Source organism: Salvelinus alpinus, chromosome 22 (genome assembly GCF_045679555.1).
Source record: "Salvelinus alpinus chromosome 22, SLU_Salpinus.1, whole genome shotgun sequence".
Lineage (NCBI taxonomy): Eukaryota > Metazoa > Chordata > Actinopteri > Salmoniformes > Salmonidae > Salvelinus > Salvelinus alpinus.
The window spans coordinates 9,998,457-10,022,815 of NC_092107.1; the positions used below are offsets into that span (position 1 = coordinate 9,998,457).

General features: G+C 44.6%; 1 protein-coding gene across 3 annotated transcripts in view; it reads right to left on the reverse strand.

Annotated features, from left to right (window-relative positions):
- LOC139548970 (multiple epidermal growth factor-like domains protein 6) overlaps positions 1-24,359 on the reverse strand; it is a 106,008-nt gene that overhangs the window by 7,720 nt on the left and 73,929 nt on the right. For all 3 annotated transcript variants that reach the window (XR_011669810.1, XM_071358965.1, XM_071358964.1), the window contains exons 24-33: positions 8,865-8,993; positions 7,401-7,529; positions 6,868-6,996; positions 6,498-6,626; positions 5,955-6,083; positions 5,513-5,641; positions 4,774-4,905; positions 1,921-2,049; positions 1,493-1,621; positions 374-502 (exon numbers count right to left, since the gene is read on the reverse strand). Coding sequence is in view for 2 of the 3 variants with exons in the window: in XM_071358965.1 (XP_071215066.1) it covers positions 374-502; positions 1,493-1,621; positions 1,921-2,049; positions 4,774-4,905; positions 5,513-5,641; positions 5,955-6,083; positions 6,498-6,626; positions 6,868-6,996; positions 7,401-7,529; positions 8,865-8,993 (1,293 nt within the window). In the remaining variant the exon portion in view is untranslated. The remainder of the gene's footprint in view (positions 1-373; positions 503-1,492; positions 1,622-1,920; positions 2,050-4,773; positions 4,906-5,512; positions 5,642-5,954; positions 6,084-6,497; positions 6,627-6,867; positions 6,997-7,400; positions 7,530-8,864; positions 8,994-24,359) is intronic.

Below are 24,359 nucleotides of genomic sequence, written 5' to 3' on the forward strand. Positions count from 1 at the left end.
TATTATGAGCCATCCTCCCCTCAGCAGCATCCTGTGACCTGTAACTGATACTGCACACATAACAGTGGAATTACCTAATATAAACATAGAGACACACTGTAAGCCAGGGATATGGGAAGTTACTGTTCTCACAGTGACTGCTGGTAGCTACTATTCAAAATAACACAAGTCTTCATTGTTTTGTCATGGCTGTTGGGTCATCTAACATTGTTTCAATGTTGTAACAAACAGAGTAAAAAAACTAAGCAACTTCAAGAACAGACAGGTAAACTAATGTAGTACTGAAACACAATTAAACTCAGCTGACCCTTTGCCCTGCCTGACATTATACTAACGTTATCCTGATGTTGTGTTGATGTCATCCTGAGGTTACCTGTCTCACAGCGTGGTCCCGTCCAGCCCAGCCCACACCTGCAAGTCCCGTCCCTGGGATCACACAGCGCTCCGTTCCGACACACACACGTGTTCCTGCACTGCAGGCCATAGCGCCCCCTAGGGCAAGCTGGAGGAACAGCAAGGCTTTCGATAGTAATCATCATCATCATCATCACAGCACTACCAAGGCCAGCATTACGTGTAGTTCTGTTCTTTAGCTACCCAGCCAGCAGTGAGCCCACCACACAGTTAAACACACAAACTACACACTGACACACACACACACATACAAACACACACACACAAGTTTATTTAAGCAGCAGTTAATTAGCGAAATGGCAAAGTGGTCTCATTTGGCAGCGATATAAAAGAATAATCATGTTTCTCTGGGTAATTTAGATTGGGAAAACAATAAGCGAATCACTTTGATTCTCCTGTTTATTTATTTGTTTTTTTGCCAACGCCATCGACACGGAACATGGAAAACGAGCTACTTATAGGTCTCTGTAAACATTCAACACAGGAACATAAGCAGTGGAACGTCCACAGACGTATGGTGCTCACTAGGAGAGCAGAACGCTTACGAACACCATCATCTGGAATGGATGGAAACTCCCGTTTGCACACCAGTGGAACTACTGATAAAAGGCGAGATTAGGGAAACTCAATAACCCTGCTTCTGTTCTCCAGAAGAATAAGAGCCTCTGATCATTGATATGGAGAATTTGTTAACTAAATACACATTGAAAGCTAATTTGGTTGGTTGGGTGGGTGGATTCCACAGTAGGATGCTGAGGGGAGGAAGGCTCATAATAATGGCTGGAACGGAGCCAATGGAATGGCATGGTTTCCTGGTGTTTGATGTTTTTGATACCATTCCACTCATTCCGCTCCAGCCATTACCACGAGCCCGTCCTCCCCAATGAAGGTGCCACCAACCTCCTGTGGTGGATTCCCAGTTGCCAATCAGACTCTGTGTTCTTGATGAGTTCATAGCCTGCTACAAACATTTACTGGTGCATGACAAACAGTGACGGACCGGGACCCAAAAACTGCTCTTCACATACTCAATGGCCCATAGACACAAGGTTAGTTGTGAGGTAAAAGTCATTATTACCTTGCTGGCAGGACTGCCCGATATTACCTGGGGCACAGATACACCTCCCAGTCACAGGGTGGCACTGCCCTCCCTCCCCACAGGAACACAGATGGCCACAGTCCTGCCCATAGCGCCCCGCCGGACAACCTGTCAGTACGAAGAAAGACATGAAGGCACCATTCAAATGATTTAAAAGTGCAGCTTCTTTTCTTCCTCCCTTCCTTAAAGTAATCACTGATTAGGAATGACTCAACAAGTGAAAGCGGTGTGACGGAGCCCTCGCGTTCATCTGTTTAATCATGTCTAATCCCAACCGTCTTCGGACTGATTCCTAGCAGAACACTGTGTATATCTTTATTCTATATAGAAGATTCTGATTCATAGTCAGAAGATGACTTATCAAAGACTGTTCATTTTCACCCATGACAGGTATGCTGCAGACTCACCAGTGCTGCAGTCAGCTCCTAGGAAGCCAGGTGTGCACTCACAGGTCCCTGTTTTAGTGTCACAGCGACCGCCATTGTTGCACTTACATCTGGCCTTGCAGTTTGGCCCATATGATCCCTCACGACACTCTGGGGTAAGGAGAGAAAGAAAGACATAGGCCGTTTTCACATTGAGGATAGCAAAGGGACATTTTCGAGAGGTTCTCAAGAAGTTCTCGGAGGTCTCGTACGTCATTAGCCCAAAAGTTGCCGTCCTCCGAGCAGGGCAGTGTAAATATAATTTTCTTGTTGAGCTCAACACACTACACTATATATGGTAATAGCAGAGCAATGTTTTTGAAAGCGCTGAAATGTATAGACATTTTCCTTATATTTGAGACTAGTTTTATTGAGTTTTTACAGCCTGTTATATTCTGAAATTGTTGCAGTAGCTGCCGGCTGCACTGAGCCACGTAAAACTATGGAAGCCCATTCCCGCCACCATATCTTTTATGTGTCATCTAGAATAAACATTTGACATGACAGTGCCTTCAGAAAGTATTCACTCCCCTTGACTTTTTCCACATTTTGTTGTGTTTCAGCTTGAATTTAAAATTGATTAAATTGAGAAAGAAAAAATGTCACTGGTCAATAAGTATTCAACCCCTTTGTTATGGCAAGCCTAAATAAGTTCAGGAGTAAACATTTGCTTAACCCTTTGAGCATGGTGAAGTTATTAATTACACTTTGGATAGTATATAAATACACCCAGCCACTACAAAAAAACAGGTGTCCTTCCTAACTCAGTTGCTGGAGAGGAAGGAAATCACTCAGGGATTTCACCATGAGGACAATGGTGACTTTAAAACAGTTACAGAGTTTAATGACTGTGACAGGAGAAAACCGAGGATGGATCAACAACATTGTAGTTACTCCACAATACTAACCTAAATGACAGAGAGAAAAGCGGAAGCCTGTACAGAATAACAATATTCCAAAACATGCATTGTGTTTGCAATAAGGCACTAAAATTTAAACTGCAAAAAATGTGGCAAAAAAAATAGCTTTATGTCCTGAATATAAAGCATGATGTATAGGGCAAACCAGCACAATACATCACTGGGTACCACTCTTCATATTTTCAAGCATGGTGGTGGCTGCATGATGTTATGGGTATGCTTGTCATTGACAAGGACTAGGGAGTTTTTTTTGTTGATAAAAATAAATGGAATAGAGCTAAGCACAGGCAAATTCCTGGAGGAAAACCTGGTTCAGTCTGCTTTCCAACAGACATTGGGAGACAAATTCACCTTTCAGCAGGACAATAACCTCAATCACAAGGCCAAATATACACTGGAGTTGCTTACTGAGACGACATTGAATGTTCTTGAGTGGCCTAGTTACAGTTTTGACTTAAATCGGCTTGAAAATCTATTGCAATACTTGGAAATTGTTGGCTGGCAATGATCAACAAGCAAATTGACAGAGCTTGAAGAATTAAATTTTTTTTAATGTGCAAATATTGTACAATCTAGATGTGCAAAGCGCTTAAAGACTTACCCAGAAAGACTCACAGTTGTAATTACTGCCAAAGGTGTATTGAATACTTATGTTGAATACTTATGTAATCAAGATATATTAGTGTTTTATTTTTAATAATTCATTTTTAAATGTAGGAATTTTTCTTCCACTTAGAGTATTTTGTGTAGATTGTTGACAAAAAATGACAATTAAATCCATTTTAATCCCACCTTCTCCACAAAATGTGGGAAAAGTCAAATTATTATTGATTGAAACACTATGGGATGGTACATTTCATGCTAACATCATGCTTTCATTTGTGTTTGGAGCTCATTATCAGTTTAAATGTTTAAATGTTAACAAGCTAAATGTCCCTTACCTTGAGCTAAGAGCTTGTGGGGCATCTAAGCCCTTGTGGGGCATTTAAGCCCTGAACAATGCCCGACAGGCAACCCTGTCTCTCAGGCTGTGTGCCACCCTCAAGACCACAGCCAATCACATGCAAACAACAATGCAGCTAACTTGGCTTGTCTTGCGAGCAAGTGAGCGAGCCAGCTAGTTAGCTAGGTAGTTTTGTTAGCTTTAATCCCACCTTGTAACACAACAAAATGTGGTAAAAGTCTAGGGTGTAAATACTTTCTGAAGGCACTGTATAAGTTTGGAGATTATGTCTAAGGATAACCCCAAAAAAGATGCTTCTGAACCGAAGAAAAATGTGTTGTCTGACTTTCAGGAAATGGCAGTTAAAGACAAAGACACTGACTTTTGAATACCGATTTTAGACCCAATCACCATCTCTTCAAAGTAAGTAATCTCCAGTTTGTAACATTCTTTACGAAATGGGCTTTTATATTAAGTGTGTTTCAATATAGTGAGTATGATAAACTAACAAAAATATACATTTGTATGAACTTTTTGATATTTTTATTTAGAAAATACTAATATTAATGGACCAGAATACCAAAGAATCAGAAATCAGAGTTTACGGTTACCACAACCAAAATTAACCCGGGGCCATGTTTAGCCTGTCCTGCACGGAGAAACAGAGAGCGAGAGAGAGAGAGAGAGAGAGAGAGAGAGAGAGAGAGAGAGAGAGAGAGAGAGAGAGAGAGAGAGAGAGAGAGAGAGAGAGAGAGAGAGAGAGAGAGAGAGAGAGAGAGCGAGAGAGAGAGAGAGAAAGCGAGAAAGAGACAAAGACAAAGGGAGCGAGACAGAAAGAGCGAGACAGAGACAGAGAAAGACAGACAGTACACTTATTCAAACTCATTCTTCGTATAGTGCACTGCAATTCCATTGTTGAAGCCACACAATAATTTCACAGAAGTAGACTACCCAACACTAGTCACTACTTACTGAGTTCACAGCGGTTTCCATAGTAACCAGGCAGACAGGTACACCTTCCAGTGACAGGGTGACACTGCTCATGGTCCCCAGAACACTGGCACATCTGGCTACAGTTCAGCCCGAACACACCTGATGGACACGCTGCAGGAGACACAAGCATGTACAATAAGGACGGGAGGAGATGGACATAGAGGCACGCCTGCGCGCGCACGTACGCACACACTAAAACACTCAATATGATCTGGTTTACATTGCAACATGGTGCATGCTTGTACATTCATTTCCAAACCCAATCTCTATGCAGACATAATATAATGTAAGTACTCACTCACATTCAAATACCCATTCACAGTCAGACAATGCAGTAGTTCACAGACACTCACATAGTCACACTAGGGAAGATAAATCTATGAAACAAACATGTTTTTTTCTCTCCCTGAAACCACAGCACTTACTGAGGCAGCGTGTAGGACAGATAAGAAACGACTCCAGACTAAAGAGGCAATTACAGCGCTGTCATTATGCAAGTCTGCCTTCCAAAAGCCCTTATCCACCCAGGAGACAAAAACAATGTCTCCTGTTTTACTTGGCAACCCGAGTGTAACGTTTATCAGATGTCTGCTGAGTGTGTGAGAGAAAGGAGGGAGTGGGGGGAGAGGAGAGGGGGAGAGGAGAGAGGAGGGGGGTGGGAGTGTGGGGTGTGTGTGTTTAAAGAGAGGTGGTGAAAATGGTAGTGATGTGCTCTTACTCTCCTCACAGCCGTTCCCAGTGAGACCAGCAGGGCAGCCACATGTCCCAGCAACGTGGTAGCAGGACACCCCAGACTTACACTGGCACCGCTGGGCACAGGAAGCACCGTAGACCCCAGGCAGGCAGGCTGGGGCACATCAGACACACATTCATCACTAACTAATGTATATTCACTTTAAACAGTGACAATTGTTGTTGTGTGTATAACTGCCTTGTTAAAATAAAGATGAACACTCCTTATAATGACAATTCATGATTTAACCTCAAACTGAATGTATCTATCTCAGTCCCAGGTATGCATTCAAATAAAACATGGATGGATTTGAAAAACGAATGTCAATTGTTTTCTACGGTAATTGACCTCTCATAGTATAACTTAAGTATGTATGATTTGATAATGTGTTGTTTCCAAAGGGGCCCTTTCCGGCTCCGACACTCACGTTTGTCGCACTGGGTCCCTCTCCATCCTGGGTGACAGTCACACCTGCCTGTCACATGGTGGCAGCTTGTCCCGTGGTCGCACTGACACCTCTGCTCACACCCTTTTCCATGGAGACCGTCTGGGCAGGCTGCAGCACAGACACATGGGTGGTGTTCAGTAGGGCACAACGTAGCAAGATGGTTTAGAAACGGTCTGAAAACGAACATCTGTGTTCTTATTTGAAAAGTACAGGTAGGACTTTCCCATTTAATTATGTTTCAAAACGTTTTCTCCCTTCAGAACATGACCCAACTGCTCTCTCCTTTAAAGAGAGAAACAGGAAAGGAGGCGGAAATACACATTTGGGTTTATCTCAATAGTCATTAGTGGCTTTCTTTCCTCAACTCCTGTCCTTCATCAACACTGAACAGGGTAGCAGAATGCATGTCTCTACGTTGGCTTCTGAGAGACTGCTTTCACCTATCCAAAGAGATGAGGGAGGAAGCCAGTCTAAACTATTGGGATGCACCTCTTGCATTTGGAAGCAGTGATGTCAGGTTACCTGTCTGACAGTGCTCTCCAGTCCAGCCAGGGGGACAGCTACACCCCCCAGTCACTCTGTCACACGCCCCTCCATTCTGACAGCTGCATGTTTGTGTGCACCCCTCTCCATAGGACCCCTCCCCACAGTCTAGGAGAGGCAGAGAACAGAGGCCTCAGATCACACAATATATCCACCACACAATGAGCTGAATCCTAACCAGGAATCCATGTTACTGACTCGGGCTTTCTAGTAAATCATGCATTGATGTCAATGGGAGATTTGCACAAGAATTCGATCCCAGGTTAGATTTGGACCAAGGTGAGTACAGCTATGAATGCCCTAAATCCTCTGGTTGATTTGACCTCCAGGGACAGAGGGGGGGACTCACCCAGCTCGCAGGCTGCTCCGGTCCACCCTCTGGGGCAGGAACACTGGCCAGTCACGCTGTCACAGAAGCCTCCATGCTGGCACAGACACAGCTGGGAACAGTCCTCTCCATACCTCCCAGCAGGACAGGCTGAACACAGTAGTACACACACAAACACAAACACACACAAAATAAATGTAACCAGAGGATGTCATTGTTCAATACAATTCAGACAGATAGAAATGAGGATGAGGATTCAGTTAGGCTGCATTGAGTTTATGTTCGAAAAAACAACTTACACAGACCAAACACGTACAATTAATGTATTCATACACTCACCAACTGTTGTGATATTTCATCGTAATTGGAATAAATTAATATTAATCACCTATCACTTGCTGTTTTAGGGAATGTTTTACCTAAAGATATTCTGGTAGAAGAGAGATTTCAGTTCCATGCAGAGCTCCTGATGTGCTGGGTTAGTTTAAGGTTAGGTTAAGGTTAGTTTAAGGTCAGACTGGGCCCTATACTGGGTTGACCGATGAGCCACTCACCCTCTTGGCAGCTGGCTCCGGTCCATCCGGCTCCACAGCTGCAGCGGCCGCTGACGTGGTCACAGGTGGCCCCGTTCTGACACTCACAGCTCCGACTGCAGTTCTTCCCAAAACCACCGTCAGGGCAGGCTGCCTCCCACACAGGACAGGATACACAGTCATATACTTAAATAAAAGTCAGCATTTTATACAGTAGCACTCAACATGAAGTGGTCTGCTCTACTGGAAGTCTGGACACAGATATACAGATGTAGTATCTTAATTTGAGCTAGTTTGCTACAGCAGGAAAATAATCCAGTAGCAACAGGAAATGTGAATTATTATGTGGATTATAATTAATCAACATTTTTGTAAGGGGTGATACATTTTTCTTAATGGAATCTCAAGTCTGAAATTTCAAAAGTGGAAAATACAAAGTTCAGAAGCCATTTTAAACCTCAAACACACTACACGTTTTAAATGTCCTGCGTTGCAGGAATGTAATCCTGCAACAGGGTGATCAAATTTAAAACTTTGTGTATTTGAGGTTTAAAAAGTCTTCTGAAGTTTGTAATTTCCACTTTTGAAATTTCAGACTTGACATTCCCTTAAGAAAAATGTATCACCCCTTACAAAAAAGGTCCATTAATTATAATCCACATAATAATTCACATTTCCTCTTGCTGCAGGTTTATTTTTCTGCTGTAGCAAACTGGCTCAAATTAAGATCCTACATCTGTATGTGGTTTAGCCAATTCCTTTTGTCATTCGAGACTGACAAGGGACACGATGGAGTGGTTGACTAAAGCAGAAATATATCTGATCTATGGAGAGATATGGCTTCAACGTACTTGTCTTGTATTTCTTGCTTGAGATATGGCCAAATCCATACGTTTGCGCGTCTGAATAGAGCACATTCATTTGACCTATCTGAACTAGTCGCTAATGATCGATGTCTGAAATTAAATTACATTTGAGTAACGAGAGAGAGATGGGAAACAAACTAACCATAGCAACTTGTCATTAAGCCACGCAAGTGGGTTTGGGCTGACTCTTGGCTTCGGGTAATCAGGACCACAAAACATGCTTTGGGGAGACCAGGCCCTCTCGAATAAGAATTGAGAATGACATGGTCTGAACTTTAAGAGGGCATTTCACTAGATCCATTAAAACTGCATGAAGACTTTAGAGAGCAGTGAATAGAGACTTTGCATGACAGTACCGAGGGTAAAACTGATGGTCCTAAAACGTGGATGTATTTATCCAGAATCTGACGCAATTAACGATGTACGCTGGAGGGACATCCTACCAGCCCCCCTACACCCCTCCCACCCCTTACGCATCCCTAAAAAAGGAATTGGCAGGGTATCGTTAAAAAGATAATTGTTTTCAAACACATGGGAGATGGTATTTAGGGTGAGAGGATGCCGTGATGAGCTGGTAGAGGCTCCCTCACACCCCGTTTTAATGATGTGGCTACCCTACCCAGAATGCAGTGTGGTCCCGACCAGCCAGGGGTGCAGAGGCAGGCTCCTGTGATGTGGTGGCAGCGGGCACCGTTCCTGCAATCGCACATCTGGCCACAGTCAAGACCGTAAAACCCGTCCGGGCACACTGCAAGCCAAGATAAAACATCCTCTGGTTAGGGACTGGCAGCTTCACACACAGAGGTAAGGATGCCAACTTTTTTCTCTCTCTCTGTGTCTCTCTCTCTCTTTCTGTGTCTCTCTCTGTCTCTTTGTGTGTCTCTCTGTCTCCCTCTCTCTCTCGTTCTGTGTCTCTCGGTCTCTTTCTGTGTCTCTCTCTGTCTCCCTCTCGCTCGCTCTTTCTTTGTCTCTCTCGGTCTCTTTCTCTCTCCCTCTCTGTCTGATCTCTCTCTCTCTCATCTCTGTCTTACCACCTACCAAAAATACCATATGAAATTGCAGTACCCTGCTCTAGCGGTTCATTTGTGGAGCGTCTGCATTCTTTAAGGGAGCTCACGTCCCACATGTGAGGAGTATCCGTGCCACATCAAAGCCTGCAGAGACACGGGGGCCGGGCCTCCCCCTGAGGGGGTGGGAGAGAGGGGCACACACACACCAAGGACTGGTAATTAGAACACCTGCTGGGTCCACAGGCCCGTCGTCAGGGTCTAGGAACCCAGCCCAAAACAAAGCCAGGTTACTGCATGCGGGGCGCACACACACACACACACACACACACACACACACACACACACACACACACACACACACACACACACACACACACACACACACACACACACACACACACACACACACACACACACACACACACACACACACACACACAGTAGATAGTGCATAGACACATACAGTATATAATGCATATAGACACTTGCACACATACACACACTCCTGCTACCACTGGTGTTCAGTAATGCCAGTGGCCCAGGCCTGTTTTCCTTTCATAGAGAGAGAGAGAGCAGGGGGAGCTGATAGTTGAAACTGTCTGTGGAGTCAGTAGACAACCATGGAGTTTAGTAAACATATTGTCTATGGCCCAGAACAGGTCCACCAGTGCTGTTATGGAAAAACCTTGTATAAATGTGGAGGGATGAAGAGGGGGCTTTCCCACTGTGCTGTAAACATTGCCTAAACGCTCGACTAAACCGTGAAACAGGCAGGAATGCCCGTGTTTACTCAGTGATTCTCGTTGATTGCTCAATTTGTCACCGAAAAGTGCAAGATCACAGAGCAACAGCTCTAATGACAACACTTACTATCAGTTTGTATGTTAAGAGCAGTTACTACAACACATCATTTATGTCTTTGTTTAGGGAAAAGCTGCGCTCGCTTGACTGTGTTTCTGATTGATTAACAGATGCAGTAGGACACACCTCCTTTTAGCCCTAGTGGTGTGTGGGGAAGGCTGGCACTGGTTTGGGCACTGACTGCTGCTCAGTCAGAACATATCTCTTGTTCCAATTGACCCTATGCCAAATAACCCATCTCATATACTGTACATACAGAGTTTTGGCCTGACCGTGCCTTTTCTCTTAGCCTGGTCCCAGATCTGTTTGTGCTGTCTTGCCAACACCTATGGCCATTGTCACGCCAAACATGAGCAAAGCATAGGAGTAGCCAAGACAGTACAAATACATCTGGGGGATCAGGATACTTTTTCCCAAGCTGCCAATATAATCTGCCTATGTGGTGGTTCTACTATAAAGTTAGACTGTCTCATTACAGCCTGAGCAGGGAAGATAATGCCATGGATCCATCTGTGTGTCTGTGGTGCTGTGTGCCTGTGGTGATGTGTGCCTGTGGTGATGTGTGTCTGTGGTGCTGTGTATCTGTGGTGATGTGTGTCTGTGGTGCTGTGTGTCTGTGGTGATGTGTGTCTGTGGTGCTGTGTATCTGTGGTGCTGTGTGTCTGTGGTGCTGTGTGTCTGTGGTGCTGTGTATCTGTGGTGCTGTGTATCTGTGGTGATGTGTATCTGTGGTGCTGTGTATCTGTGGTGCTGTGTGTCTGTGGTGCTGTGTATCTGTGGTGCTGTGTATCTGTGGTGCTGTATCAGTGGTGTAGGGCTATTTTTTAAGGTGCTGGAGCGCACATTCATTTTTCAATGATGTCATTATTTCTCAATCAAAGTTTGTACCAACAGATACACCTTATTCAATATTTACCAGTGAAATGTCCAAACTCCAAACTGTATATTTTATGCTATTTTTTTATTGAAACTTTATTTAACTAGGCAAGCCAATTAAGAACAAATTGTTATTTACAATGACGGTTTACCAAGAGGCAAAAGGCCTCCTATGGGGACGGGGGATGGGATGACCAATAAAATGTAGGACAAAACACACATCACGACAAGAGAAACACCACAACACTACATAAAGAGAGATCTAAGAAAACAACACAAAATGGCAGTAACACAACATGACAACAACATGGTAGCAACACAACATGGTACAGTAGCAGCATAAACATGGTACAAACATTGCTAGGCAAAGGACAAAGGGCAAAAAGGTAGATACAACAATGCATCACGTGAAGCAGCCACAAGTGTCAGTAAGAGTGTCTATGATTGAGTCTTTGAATGTAGGGATGGAGATAAAACTGTCCAGTTTGAGTGCTTGTTGCAGCTTGTTGCCAATCATTTGATCCCAATCAGTTTCATGGGAATATGAATTTAGATCTTCTTGAATGACTGTTTCTAAGTGAATTAGAGCCGATGGTGTTTTAAACTATTGGCCTTTCTTGTATTTTGTTTCAATCAAAGCATAAGCTGTATCCTACCCAGTGTTGCGCGCTGTTGACTTGTGGCTGCATTAGAACTAAAACTGTGACTATTCAGCTACAACGAGCATCCTTGAAGCTCATGAGCCCCAAGTCCATAACAACTTTTGAGGACAGCCGTTTGTCACGCCCTGACCTTAGTATTCTTTGTTTTCTTTATTATTTTGGTTAGGTCAGGGTGTGACAAGGGGTGGTTTGTTTAGTTTTGTCTTGTCTAGGGGTGCTTGTATGTCTATGTGTTAGTTGCTTGTGTCTGCACTAATATTATATAGCTTCACGTTCGTTTTATTGTTTTGTAAGTTTATTCAGTGTTCATCGTTAATAAAAGTAACGATGTATTCATATCACGCTGCACATTGGTCCTCCGATCCTTCTTACTACTCCTCCTCAGATGAGGAGGACGACGATCGTGACACCGTTTTAGCAACACCTCATAGAGTTTTCTGTCTTTGGCTGTTCTCGTTAGGGAGTGAAGTTTATGCATAATAAGGGTTACATGAATAAAATCGAACCTCTCTGAAATGAAAATGGATGGCCCTCCCTTCAGCAAAATACATTTTTACCTAAACCCGGAACACTTAAAAAAAACAAGTGACCATCCCCTATACCCAAAATAATAATTTAAACATACAGTGAATAGCAGAGAAGATGGCTAAAATGTCTCCTTTATAGTATAAACAGTACATGAATCTATTATCGTATTTGCATGTCAGAGAAAAAAAATAGCCTTTTATAAACATTTCATGCAATTACATTTTTACCAGATTTTTCTTTATATCACACAAATGACCGAAATGACAGGCTAAGAATGGACAGAGAGACATGCCTATGTGTTCATCTTATCATATTTCTCCAATGCCAAATCAGTGTGTCTTGTTTGCAAACGGTCCCTGTTCGCAAATAATTAAATCTGAGACATCATTAGGTATCTGAGCATGCTATGTTCAAAAGTTAGGCCTACCTTTCCACCCCAGACAGAGAAGGGCTACCTTTCCACCCCAGACAGAGAAGGCCTACCTTTCCACCCCAGACAGAGTAGGCCTACCTTTCCAACCCAGACAGAGTAGTTCTACCTTTCCAACCCAGACAGAGTAGTTCTACCTTTCCAACCCAGACAGAGTAGGCCTACCTTTCCAACCCAGACAGAGTAGTTCTACCCTTCCAACCCAGACAGAGTAGGCCTACCTTTCCAACCCAGACAGAGTAGTTCTACCCTTCCAACCCAGACAGAGTAGGCCTACCTTTCCAACCCAGACAGAGTAGTTCTACCTTTCCAACCCAGACAGAGTAGTTCTACCCTTCCAACCCAGACAGAGTAGTTCTACCTTTCCAACCCAGACAGAGTAGTTCTACCTTTCCAACCCAGACAGAGTAGTTCTACCTTTCCAACCCAGACAGAGTAGGCCTACCTTTCCAACCCAGACAGAGTAGTTCTACCCTTCCAACCCAGACAGAGTAGTTCTACCTTTCCAACCCAGACAGAGTAGTTCTACCTTTCCAACCCAGACAGAGTAGTTCTACCTTTCCAACCCAGACAGAGTAGGCCTACCTTTCCAACCCAGACAGAGTAGTTCTACCCTTCCAACCCAGACAGAGTAAGCCTACCTTTCCAACCCAGATAGAGTAGGCCTACCTTTCCAACCCAGACAGAGTAGTTCTACCCTTCCAACCCAGACAGAGTAGGCCTACCTTTCCACCCCAGACAGAGTAGACCTACCTTTCCAACCCAGATAGAGTAGGCCTACCTTTCCAACCCAGACAGAGTAGTTCTACCTTTCCAACCCAGACAGAGTAGTTCTACCTTTCCAACCCAGACAGAGTAGGCCTACCTTTCCAACCCAGACAGAGTAAGCCTACCTTTCCAACCCAGACAGAGTAGGACTACCTTTCCAACCCAGACAGAGTAGTTCTACATTTCCAACCCAGACAGAGTAGTTCTACCTTTCCAACCCAGACAGAGTAGTTCTACCTTTCCAACCCAGACAGAGTAGTTCTACCTTTCTAACCCAGACAGAGTAGTTCTACCTTTCCAACCCAGACAGAGTAGGCCTACCTTTCCAACCCAGACAGAGTAGGCCTACCTTTCCAACCCAGACAGAGTAAGCCTACCTTTCCAACCCAGACAGAGTAGGACTACCTTTCCAACCCAGACAGAGTAGTTCTACCTTTCCAACCCAGACAGAGTAGTTCTACCTTTCCAACCCAGACAGAGTAGGCCTACCTTTCCAACCCAGACAGAGTAAGCCTACCTTTCCAACCCAGACAGAGTAGGCCTACCTTTCCAACCAAGACAGAGTAGTTCTACCTTTCCAACCCAGACAGAGTAGTTCTACCTTTCCAACCCAGACAGATTAGGCCTACCTTTCCACCCCAGACAGAGTAGTCTATCTTTCCAACCCAGACAGAGTAAGCCTACCTTTCCAACCCAGACATAGTAAGCCTACCTTTCCAACCCAGACAGAGTAGGACTACCTTTCCAACCCAGACAGAGTGGTTCTACCTTTCCACCCCAGACAGAGTAGTTCTACCTTTCCAACCCAGACAGATTAGGCCTACCTTTCCACCCCAGACAGAGTAGGCCTATCCGACACAGACATTTATTTTTTACTGTTGGCTACTCTTCCATGGCTTAACCCAATGAGAGGTCACACGTTTTTCCCTAAAAGCTGTCTGGGTTTAAACATTCTATTGTACAGAAAGTAAATAGCTTAATCAATTCATAGTGACAGAATTAGATTACTTCACAAGCAAAGTCCATTCTTTATCTCCTCGGCTATAGAAGGTTGTAGCTCAGCCTCTGAATGTCAAAGAAAGCAAACAATGATATCCCCATATGCATTGGAGTCACGTCTTTGCCGGATATTTTACAGCTTGTTTCTAGTATTGTGGACCGAAGTCCTGTTATAGATCACTTTACATAATCAGATCTGTTTTATTTTCTTCAAATTCTTAAGCTAACAAGAGGTAGGCCTATGCTTTTTCTAATTTTCTTTAATAAAAGGAAGTCCTATGGCATACTCTCTCATTAATTTGAGTCTTGGTTTTAACTTAATAGTCCTTCACTGACACAGAGGTAGGCTATTTAAAGAGTGCATGGTGGGTGGTGGAATTGACCGACAAATCGATGGATATAGCAGCTTATAGCCTAATTCTGCCTGTCAAACATGTAGACCTACCTCTTATTTCTTAAATAGGAAGAAATAGGCTCCAACACAAAGCCCTTTCGTTGTTAGTAAAGTCTAATTAAAATGATGGTTGAAATGAATTTTGCCTTCACGAATTTGCCTACTTTCAGCACCATGAGCTGTCCATTTCTGATTGATTGTGCAGTGGCTGCTGCCTCGAGTTTCAGCACCACAATGTAAATTACTTGAATCTGGCTTATTGTGAGGTTAATAACTCTGATAAATACATCAAGGGCAAGAAACATATTGTTTTTATTCAAATCAATTACAGTAGTAGCAAGCTATTAAAGTTGACATCCGGTCATCCGGTCATCTTCGAGCTCTCCTAAAACTGAACAGAACATAGGCTATAGGATAGTATTGCATTTTCTGGAATAGGCCTAATAAAATAAAAATGTTGGTCAGGCAGCACAAAAGAAATTATGCATCAGCATGATCAGAGCAGGCTGGGGCTCAGGGTTGGAATATCCATTACAGTGTGTAATGCAGCCTAGTTTTATTTACACCATCCCACTGTTGCATAAGACTCAGGACGGAAGTACATTTTCCTTGAAATATAACTTTGCTCTGTGCTTCCCCCGAGCATGCACTTCATAGCCTATAGCCACACTAAATAGCCTATAGGTTTGATATTGTGCGCCCAGCAGAGAATCAGAAATGAGTGGCGATCTATAGCATAATAAGCAACTAATTCTAAAACACTGAGAAATACTGAAATTTCATCAATTACAAATTACAGTGCCTTGCAAAAGTATTCACCCCCCTTGGCATTTTTTCCTATTTTGTTGCATTACAACCTGTAATTTAAATAGATTTTTATTTGGATTTCATGTAACGGACATACACAAAATAGTCCAAATTGGTGAAGTGAAATGGAAAATAAACAACAGAAAAGTGGTGCGTGCATATGTATTTACTCCCGCTGCTATGAAGCCCCTAAATAAGATCTGGTGCAACCAATTACCTTCAGAAGTCACATAATTAGTTAAATGAAGTCCACCTGAGTGCAATCTAAGTGTCACATGATCTGTCACATGATCTCAGTATATATACACCTGTTCTGAAAGGCCCCAGAGTCTGCAACACCACTAAGCAAGGGGCACCACCAAGCAAGCGTAACCATGAAGACCAAAGAGACCAAAGATATCCCTGAAGGAGCTGCAAAGCTCCACAGCAGGGATGGGAGTATCTGTCCATCAGACCACTTTAAGCCGTACACTCCACAGAGCTGGGCTTTACAGAAGAGTGGCCAGAAAAAAGCCATTGCTTAAAGAATAAAATAAGCAAACACGTTTGGTGTTCGCCATATGGCATGTGGAAGACTCCCCAAACAAATGGAAGAAGGTATTCTGGTTATTGAGGTTATTCTGGTTATTATTCTAAAATTGAGCTTTTTGGCCATTAAGGAAAATGCTTTGTCTGGCACAAACCCAACACCTCTCATCACCCCGAGATCACCATCCCCAGAGTGAAGCATGGTGGTGGCAGCATCATGCTGTGGGGATGTTTTTCATCGGCAGGGACTGGGAAACTAGTCAGAATTGAAGGAATGATGGATGGTGCAAAATACAGGGAAATTCTTGAGGGAAACCTGTTTCAGTCTTCAAGAGATTTGAGACTGGGATGGAGGTTCACCTTCCAGCAGGACAATGACCCTAAGCATACTGCTAAGGCAACACTCGAGTGGTTTAAGGGGAAACATTTAAATGTCTTGGAATGGCCTAGTCAAAGCCCAGACCTCAATCCAATTGAGAATCTGTGGTATGACTTAAAGATTGCTGTACACCAGCAGAACCCATCCAACTTTAAGGAGCTGGAGCAGTTTTGCCTTGAAGAATGGGCAAAAATCCCTGTGGCTAGATGTGCCAAGCTTATAGAGACATACCCCAAGAGACTTGCAGCTGTAATTGCTGCAAAAGTTGGCTCTACAAAGTGTTGACTTTGGGGGTGAATAGTTATGCATGCTCAAGTTTTCAGTTTTTTTGTCTTATTTCTTGTTTGTTTCACAATAAAAAATATTTTGTATCTTCAAAGTGGTAGGCATGTTGTGCAAATCAAATACAAACACCCCAAAAATCTATTTTAATTCCAGGTTGTAAGGCAAAACAAAATAGGAAAAATGCCAATGGGGTGAATACTTCTGTAAGCCACTGTACATAATCCTCCTATGGATTAGATAAAACAAATACTAAACCCTCCCCTTGACTGAAATTGAAAAAGCATCACCCTCCCCTATTTTCCTCCAGGTATCCATTCTATAAATTTAGATCCATCTCTTAAGTCGGATTTGGCCCGCTCAAAGTGAGCGGACCAGGAAAGCGCTCGCAACCCAGCGCGTTCCCAATACTCACCCTACTTTTGCCACTTGTTGCTGCAGTTCAGCAGTGGACTCAGCGAATTGGTTACCTCTAGGCTGCTACACATACAGTGCATTTCAGAAAGTATTCAGACCCCTTGACTGTATCCACATTTTGTTACGTTACAGCCTTATTCTAAAATGGATTAAACAGTTTTTTCCCCTTATCAATCTACACATAATAACCCATAATGACAAAGCAAAAACAGGTTTTTAGATTTTTTTGCAAATTTATAAATAAAAAAACGGATATATCACATTTACATAAGTATTCAGACCCTTTACTCAATACTTTGATGAAGCACCCTTGGCAGTGATTACAGCCTGGAGTCTTCTTGGGTATGACGCTACAAGCTTTGCACACCTGTATTTGGGGAGTTTCTCCCATTCTTCCCTGCAGATCCCCTCAAGCTCTGTCAGATTGGACGGGGAGCGTCGCTGAACAGCTATTTTCAGTTCTCTCCAGAGATGTTTGATCGAGCTCAAGTCCGGGCTCTGGCTAGGCCACTGAAGGACATTCAGAGACTTGTCCCAAAGCCACTCCTGCGTTGTCTTGGCTGTGTGCTTAGGGTCATTCTCCTGTTGGAAGGTGAACCTTCGCCCCAGTCTGAGGTCCTGAGCGCTCTGGAGCAGGTTTTCATCAAGGATCTCGCTGTACTTTGCTCTGTTCATCTTTCCCTTGATCCTGACTAATCTCCCAGTCCCTACCATTGAAAAACATTCCCACAGCATGATGCTGCCACCACTGTGCTTCACCGTAGGGATGGTGCCTGGTTTCCTCCAGACGTTGCGCTTGGCATTCAGGCCAAAGAGCTCAATCTATGTTTCATCAGACCAGAGAATCTTGTTTCTCATGGTCTGAGAGTTCTTCAGGTTCTTCAAACTCCAAGCGGGCTGTCATGTGCCTTTTACTGAGAAGTGGCTTCCGTCTGGCCACTCTACCATAAAGGCCTGATTGATGGAGTGCTGCAGGGATGGTTGTCCTTCTGGAATGTTCTCCCATCGCCAAAGAGGAACTCTTGAGCTCTGTCAGAGTGACCATCGAATTCTTGGTCACCTCCCTGACCAAGGCCCTTCTCCCCCGATTGCTCAGTTTGGCCGGGCGACCAGCTCTAGGAAAAGTCTTGGTGGTTACAAACTTCTTCCATTTAAGAATGATGGAGGCCACTGTGTTCTTGGGGACCTTCAATGCTGCAGAAACATTCTGTCTCGGAGCTCTACTGACAATTCCTTCAACCTCATGGCTTGGTTTCTGCTCTGACATGCACTGTCAACTGTAGCACCTTATATAGACAGGCGTGTGCCTTTCCAAATCATGTCTAATCAATTGATTTTACCACAGGTGAACTCCAATCAAGTTGTAGAAACATCTCAAGGATGATCAATGGAAACAGGATTCACCTTAGCTCGATTTCAAGTCTCATAGCAAAAGTCTGAATACCTTTGTAAATAAGGTATTTATTTACATAAGTAACAAAATGTGGAAAAGTCAAGGAGTCTGAATACTTTCCGAATGCGCTGTATTTATTTGGTTTGTCATTCTATCGTTTTCAATGGAATTTTTGTGGTAATTAAATAGAATTCATTTAGAATTTATCAGAATTAATTTTCCTGAAATATTTTGACCAGCTCTGTGTATTCTCAAATTGAAGCGAGTTTGTTTTACTGAGGCAGCACTACAACCCTGGTGCTGTCTCTGTGGAGCTGTCTCTCTGGTGCTGTGTTTCTGTGGTGCTGTCGCTGTGGTGCTGTGTGTCTGGGGTGCTGTGTGTCTGCGGTACTGTGTGTCTGGGGTACTGTGTGTCTGGGGTGCAGTGTGTCTACGGTGCTGTGTGTCTACGGTGCTGTGTGTCTTTGGTGCTGTGTGTCTACGGTGCTGTGTGTCTGGGGTGCTGTGTGTCTGGGGTGCTGTGTGTCTGGGGTGCAGTGTGTCTGTGGTGCAGTGTGTCTGGGGTGTTGCGTGTCTGGGGTGCTGTGTGTCTGGGGTGCTGTGTGTCTATGGTGCTGTGTGTCTGCGTTGCTCTGTGTCTGGGGTGCTGTGTGTCTGCGGTACTGTGTGTCTGGGGTACTGTGTGTCTGGGGTACTGTGTGTCTGGGGTGCAGTGTGTCTGGGGTGCTGTGTGTCTGGGGTGCTGTGTGTCTACGGTGCTGTGTGTCTGGGGTGCTGTGTGTCTACGGTGCTGTGTGTCTGGGGTGCTGTGTGTCTACGGTGCTGTGTGTCTGGGGTGCTGTGTGTCTGCGGTGCTGTGTGTCTACGGTGCTGTGTGTCTACGGTGCTGTGTGTCTGGGTTGCTGTTTGTCTGGGGTGCTGTGTGTCTGGGGTGCAGTGTGTCTACGGTGCTGTGTGTCTGCGGTGCTGTGTGTCTACGGTGCTGTGTGTCTGGGGTGCTGTGTGTCTACGGTGCTGTGTGTCTGGGGTGCTGTGTGTCTACGGTGCTGTGTGTCTACGGTGCTGTGTGTCTGGGTTGCTGTTTGTCTGGGGTGCTGTGTGTCTGGGGTGCAGTGTGTCTACGGTGCTGTGTGTCTGCGGTGCTGTGTGTCTACGGTGCTGTGTGTCTACGGTGCTGTGTGTCTACGGTGCTGTGTGTCTGGGTTGCTGTTTGTCTGGGGTGCTGTGTGTCTGGGGTGCAGTGTGTCTACGGTGCTGTGTGTCTGCGGTGCTGTGTGTCTACGGTGCTGTGTGTCTACGGTGCTGTGTGTCTGGGGTGCTGTGTGTCTACGGTGCTGTGTGTCTGGGGTGCTGTGTGTCTGGGGTGCTGTGTGTCTGGGGTGCTGTGTGTCTGGGGTGCTGTGTGTCTACGGTACTGTGTGTCTGGGGTGCTGTGTGTCTACGGTGCTGTGTGTCTATGGTGCTGTGTGTCTGGGGTGCTGTGTGTCTGGGGTGCAGTGTGTCTACGGTGCTGTGAGTCTGGGGTGCTGTGTGTCTACGGTGCTGTGTGTCTGGGGTGCTGTGTGTCTGGGGTGCTGTGTGTCTGGGGTGCTGTGTGTCTGGGGTGCTGTGTGTCTGGGGTGCTGTGTGTCTGGGGTGCTGTGTGTCTGGGGTGCTGTGTGTCTGGGGTGCAGTGGGTCTGGGGTGCTGTGGGTCTGGGGTGCTGTGTGTCTGGGGTGCTGTGAGTCTGTGGTACTGTGTGTCTGTGGTGATGTGTGTCTGTGGCCCTGTGTTTCTGGGGTGCTGTGTGTCTGTGGTACTGTGTGTCTGGGGTGCTGTGTGTCTGGGGTGCTGTGTGTCTGTGGTACTGTGTGTCTGGGGTGCTGTGTGTCTGGGGTGCTGTGTGTCTGGGGTGCTGTGTGTCTGGGGTGCTGTGTGTCTGTGGTACTGTGTGTCTGGGGTGCTGTGTGTCTGGGGTGCTGTGTGTCTACGGTGCTGTGTGTCTGGGGTGCTGTGGGTCTGGGGTGCTGTGTGTCTGGGGTGCAGTGGGTCTGGGGTGCTGTGTGTCTGGGGTGCTGTGTGTCTGGGGTGCTGTGAGTCTGTGGTACTGTGTGTCTGGGGTACGGTGTGTCTGTGGTGATGTGTGTCTGTGGCCCTGTGTTTCTGGGGTGCTGTGTGTCTGTGGTACTGTGTGTCTGGGGTGCTGTGTGTCTGGGGTGCTGTGTGTCTGGGGTGCTGTGTGTCTGGGGTGCTGTGTGTCTACGGTGCAGTGTGTCTGGGGTGCTGTGTGTCTGGGGTGCAGTGGGTCTGTGGTGCTGTGGGTCTGGGGTGCTGTGTGTCTGGGGTGCTGTGAGCTGGGGTGCAGTGGGTCTGTGGTGCTGTGGGTCTGGGGTACTGTGTGTCTGGGGTACGGTGTGTCTGTGGTGATGTGTGTCTGTGGCCCTGTGTTTCTGGGGTGCTGTGTGTCTGTGGTACTGTGTGTCTGGGGTGCTGTGTGTCTGTGGTACTGTGTTTCTGGGGTGCTGTGTGTCTGCGGTACTGTGTGTCTGCGGTGCTGTGTGTCTGGGGTACTGTGTGTCTGGGGTACTGTGTGTCTGTGGTACTGTGTGTCTGTGGTGCTGTGTGTCTACGGTGCTGTGTGTCTGGGGTGCTGTGTGTCTGCGTTGCTCTGTGTCTGGGGTGCTGTGTGTCTGGGGTGCTGTGTGTCTGCGGTGCTGTGTGTCTGGGGTGCTGTGTGTCTGGGGTGCTGTGTGTCTGCGGTGCTGTGTGTGTGTGTGTGTGTGTGTGTGTGTGTGGTGGTAGTGGCCATAGAGATACCGTGTACTTTTTCATTCTGTGATGGTGGCACAGTACTGGTGGTATTTAGTCAACATCTGGTCAGATGGCTCTGATTGTCTCTAGACCTTGAGCTGCTGGCAGAGATGCAGAGATGCCAGACTGATGCCATGTTTGATGCCGGGGTGTGAGTTGATGAAGAGGGACATTTCACCATGACATTCACCACAGCCCACTTTTTCTGACCAGCAGACTTCTAGTAATTTAGTAACCTATGTAATCTTCAACCAACACAGTTATAGGGTTATCAATTATCTTTATCAATTTACAAAATGTACTTAGTTTACATTGGAGATCAACCAAATCTTCAAATGATCTAAATGGGTCTAAATGGGTTCATTTACTATTCTTAATTTGAAGGGGGAAAAAACTATTTTCTGAATTTTCCTTTACATACACATTTAAAATACATAGATAGATTTTGGATGCTGGTTTGAGGTTACCAAACGCCAATGCCAATCCTTTCCACAAGAAGAGAGCGATTCGGTTCCACTTAATCGCAGGGTGAAGTGTCAATTGAGATTAGCCTGGGCTGGGTTGCTATTTCAACTGTGGGTGGAAGGTTTAAATTGTCTGCTGTGCCTCTGTTTATAGTCAGTACTGGGAGTCCTCAGACTCCACCAGCCACCAGTGTGCTGCTAGCTACATCGCTGATTAAATTAGCTCTTTAAAGGAGCAATCCGGGATTTGAAAAACAACAAACTGGCCCAACCACTTCTTTTGGGTAAACAGCTGAGGGATGGGGTTGGAGAAATGTAACCACTCGCAAATTCATGGATGTAAGGACTGGTCATCCATAGATCAAAATTATAGTTTTAATCATGTTTTGATATGTGGTTTTACAAACAATGGAGTGAAACAAACTCATATTGACAGGGGTAAGAGAGTTGAACTAAGCTCATGAGGCATTTATACGTTATATTCTTTAAGAATCAATGGCTATATGTCATTCATTTAAATGTTCAAAAATGGATGTACCAATCCCTGATTGCTCCTTTAAGGAAGTAATGAGGATTATTTCCAGATCCCAGCCTGTGTGTTAAAGCGTTGTGTTCTGTCAGCCTAGTTAGCCTATAAACCAAGGCAGGAGACCACACAGCCAGACAGACATGGAAGGGGAAACTCTGGCCCTCGCTGACTAGTAGAAATCACTTCCTGACTGCCCTTAAAGGAAGAGGCCCCTGTACAATATGTCGAAACTAGACACCTTATTTAAAGGGGGGATACTTTAGAAACAGAACAGTGGGAGACAGAGAGAGAGAGAGAGAGAGAGAGAGAGAGAGAGAGAGAGAGAGAGAGAGAGAGAGAGAGAGAGAGAGAGAGAGAGAGAGAGAGAGAGAGAGAGAGAGAGAGAGAGAGAGAGAGAGAGAGAGAGAGAGAAAATATATATATATTTGAGTTTCCATGGTCATTTCCATTGAGGCTGATGTCTATGATGTCTATGTTGGAAACCATTGGCTTGTTATGGCTAGGAATTTTAAATCCTGCAGGTCAGAAGGGTGTGTGTTAATGTATCTTATGATATAATGTGACATGACTGTGATTCACGCATGAAACAGGCTATATTTTACAGCACAGGTAACTTAATCTTACACCACAAATTTACTTTAGACCGTTTCAGTCAAAGCCTAATCAAAATCAAATCAATTAGCTAGTCGAGCTTGAGACCAGCTACTCTGGGATATTCACATATAGTTGGCCTTGTTTTACTGTAATTGGACTATGTGTGTGAGACTGCACAGGGACCATCACACATCTACCAGCGCCCTCCAGAGTCTAACATAGGACTTTTCACTGGAAAAGTTTTACCTGAAAAACTAAACCTCAGTGAGCAGCTACACAGATTCTAGAGAAGAGAGTTTGATGATCTCAAAAAACCCAGTCAAATCTTAATCATTAAAGAGTACTTTTAGCAGCTAGAATAGCAAAAAACTAGACCAATACAATAGTCCCACAACTGGAGTTTATAACTTACTGATATTTAATCAAAGGGCCTTGGACAGCTTGACACCAGATTCATTGTCAATTTATTCTCGGTGTAGAGATATGTTATCAGGGGCGCCTTATGGGGGGGAAAAGTTAGGATGATTCTAAGGGCCTGTGACTGTCAGGGGCCCTAAAAAGCTATTAGAACATTAGGTAAAAATTGTTCAATATTAAATTATTCACCTATCATCACGAATAGAATATTTTATTTAAAATGTACTAATAAAACTAACGGTTTCTTTTTCTTTCCTTGTTTTGGCAAAAAGTAAACATCCAGAGAGCCTCTGTATCAATGCAGACAAACTTTTAGCAAGCTATTCATACTAAATCAGCTGTCCCTGCCTCTGCCTGGTGCCAGGCCCAACAGACGCAGCTTCAGGCTCAGCAGCCCTCTCTCCCCATCCCCATACCCCTGAACCAGCCCTACTCCCAACTGAAGGAGGTGAGCAGCATTGTGTTGAATGACATGTCAGTTGGCATAATTGCAGGGGTCCGTGGGATATTTTTATTTTATTATTATGTTTTTTTTTTTTATGATTAAATTCTTTTCAATGACAATAATTCCATTTTTTAAAATAATTTTTCCACATAATGATCATTATATGAAACAAAAACAGCCTATAGTCTATATTGGATGCTGGACAGTTCGAAGCATTGAGTGACTCAGTCTGTATAAGTGACAGCCAATGTTAAAATAATACATTCAAGTCATATGGCCAAGGTATGTCTCCATGGCTTTGATGCAGACTGAAATGTGGTCATTTTCTGACACCTAGTGGTGTTGATACGCAACTTCAGGTAATTTGGGTCAATATTCTGCAGGATTCAGTGCTCTTACATTTGTTTCCGTGGTGCATGCAGTTAATTTAAGTCAACAAAATGGTAGTAACTGAAATGTTGGTTATGATGTTATTACAAATGGCATTATATTAAAGGATATATTATCATATGCGTCATGTACACTCTACAGAGCCAGGACC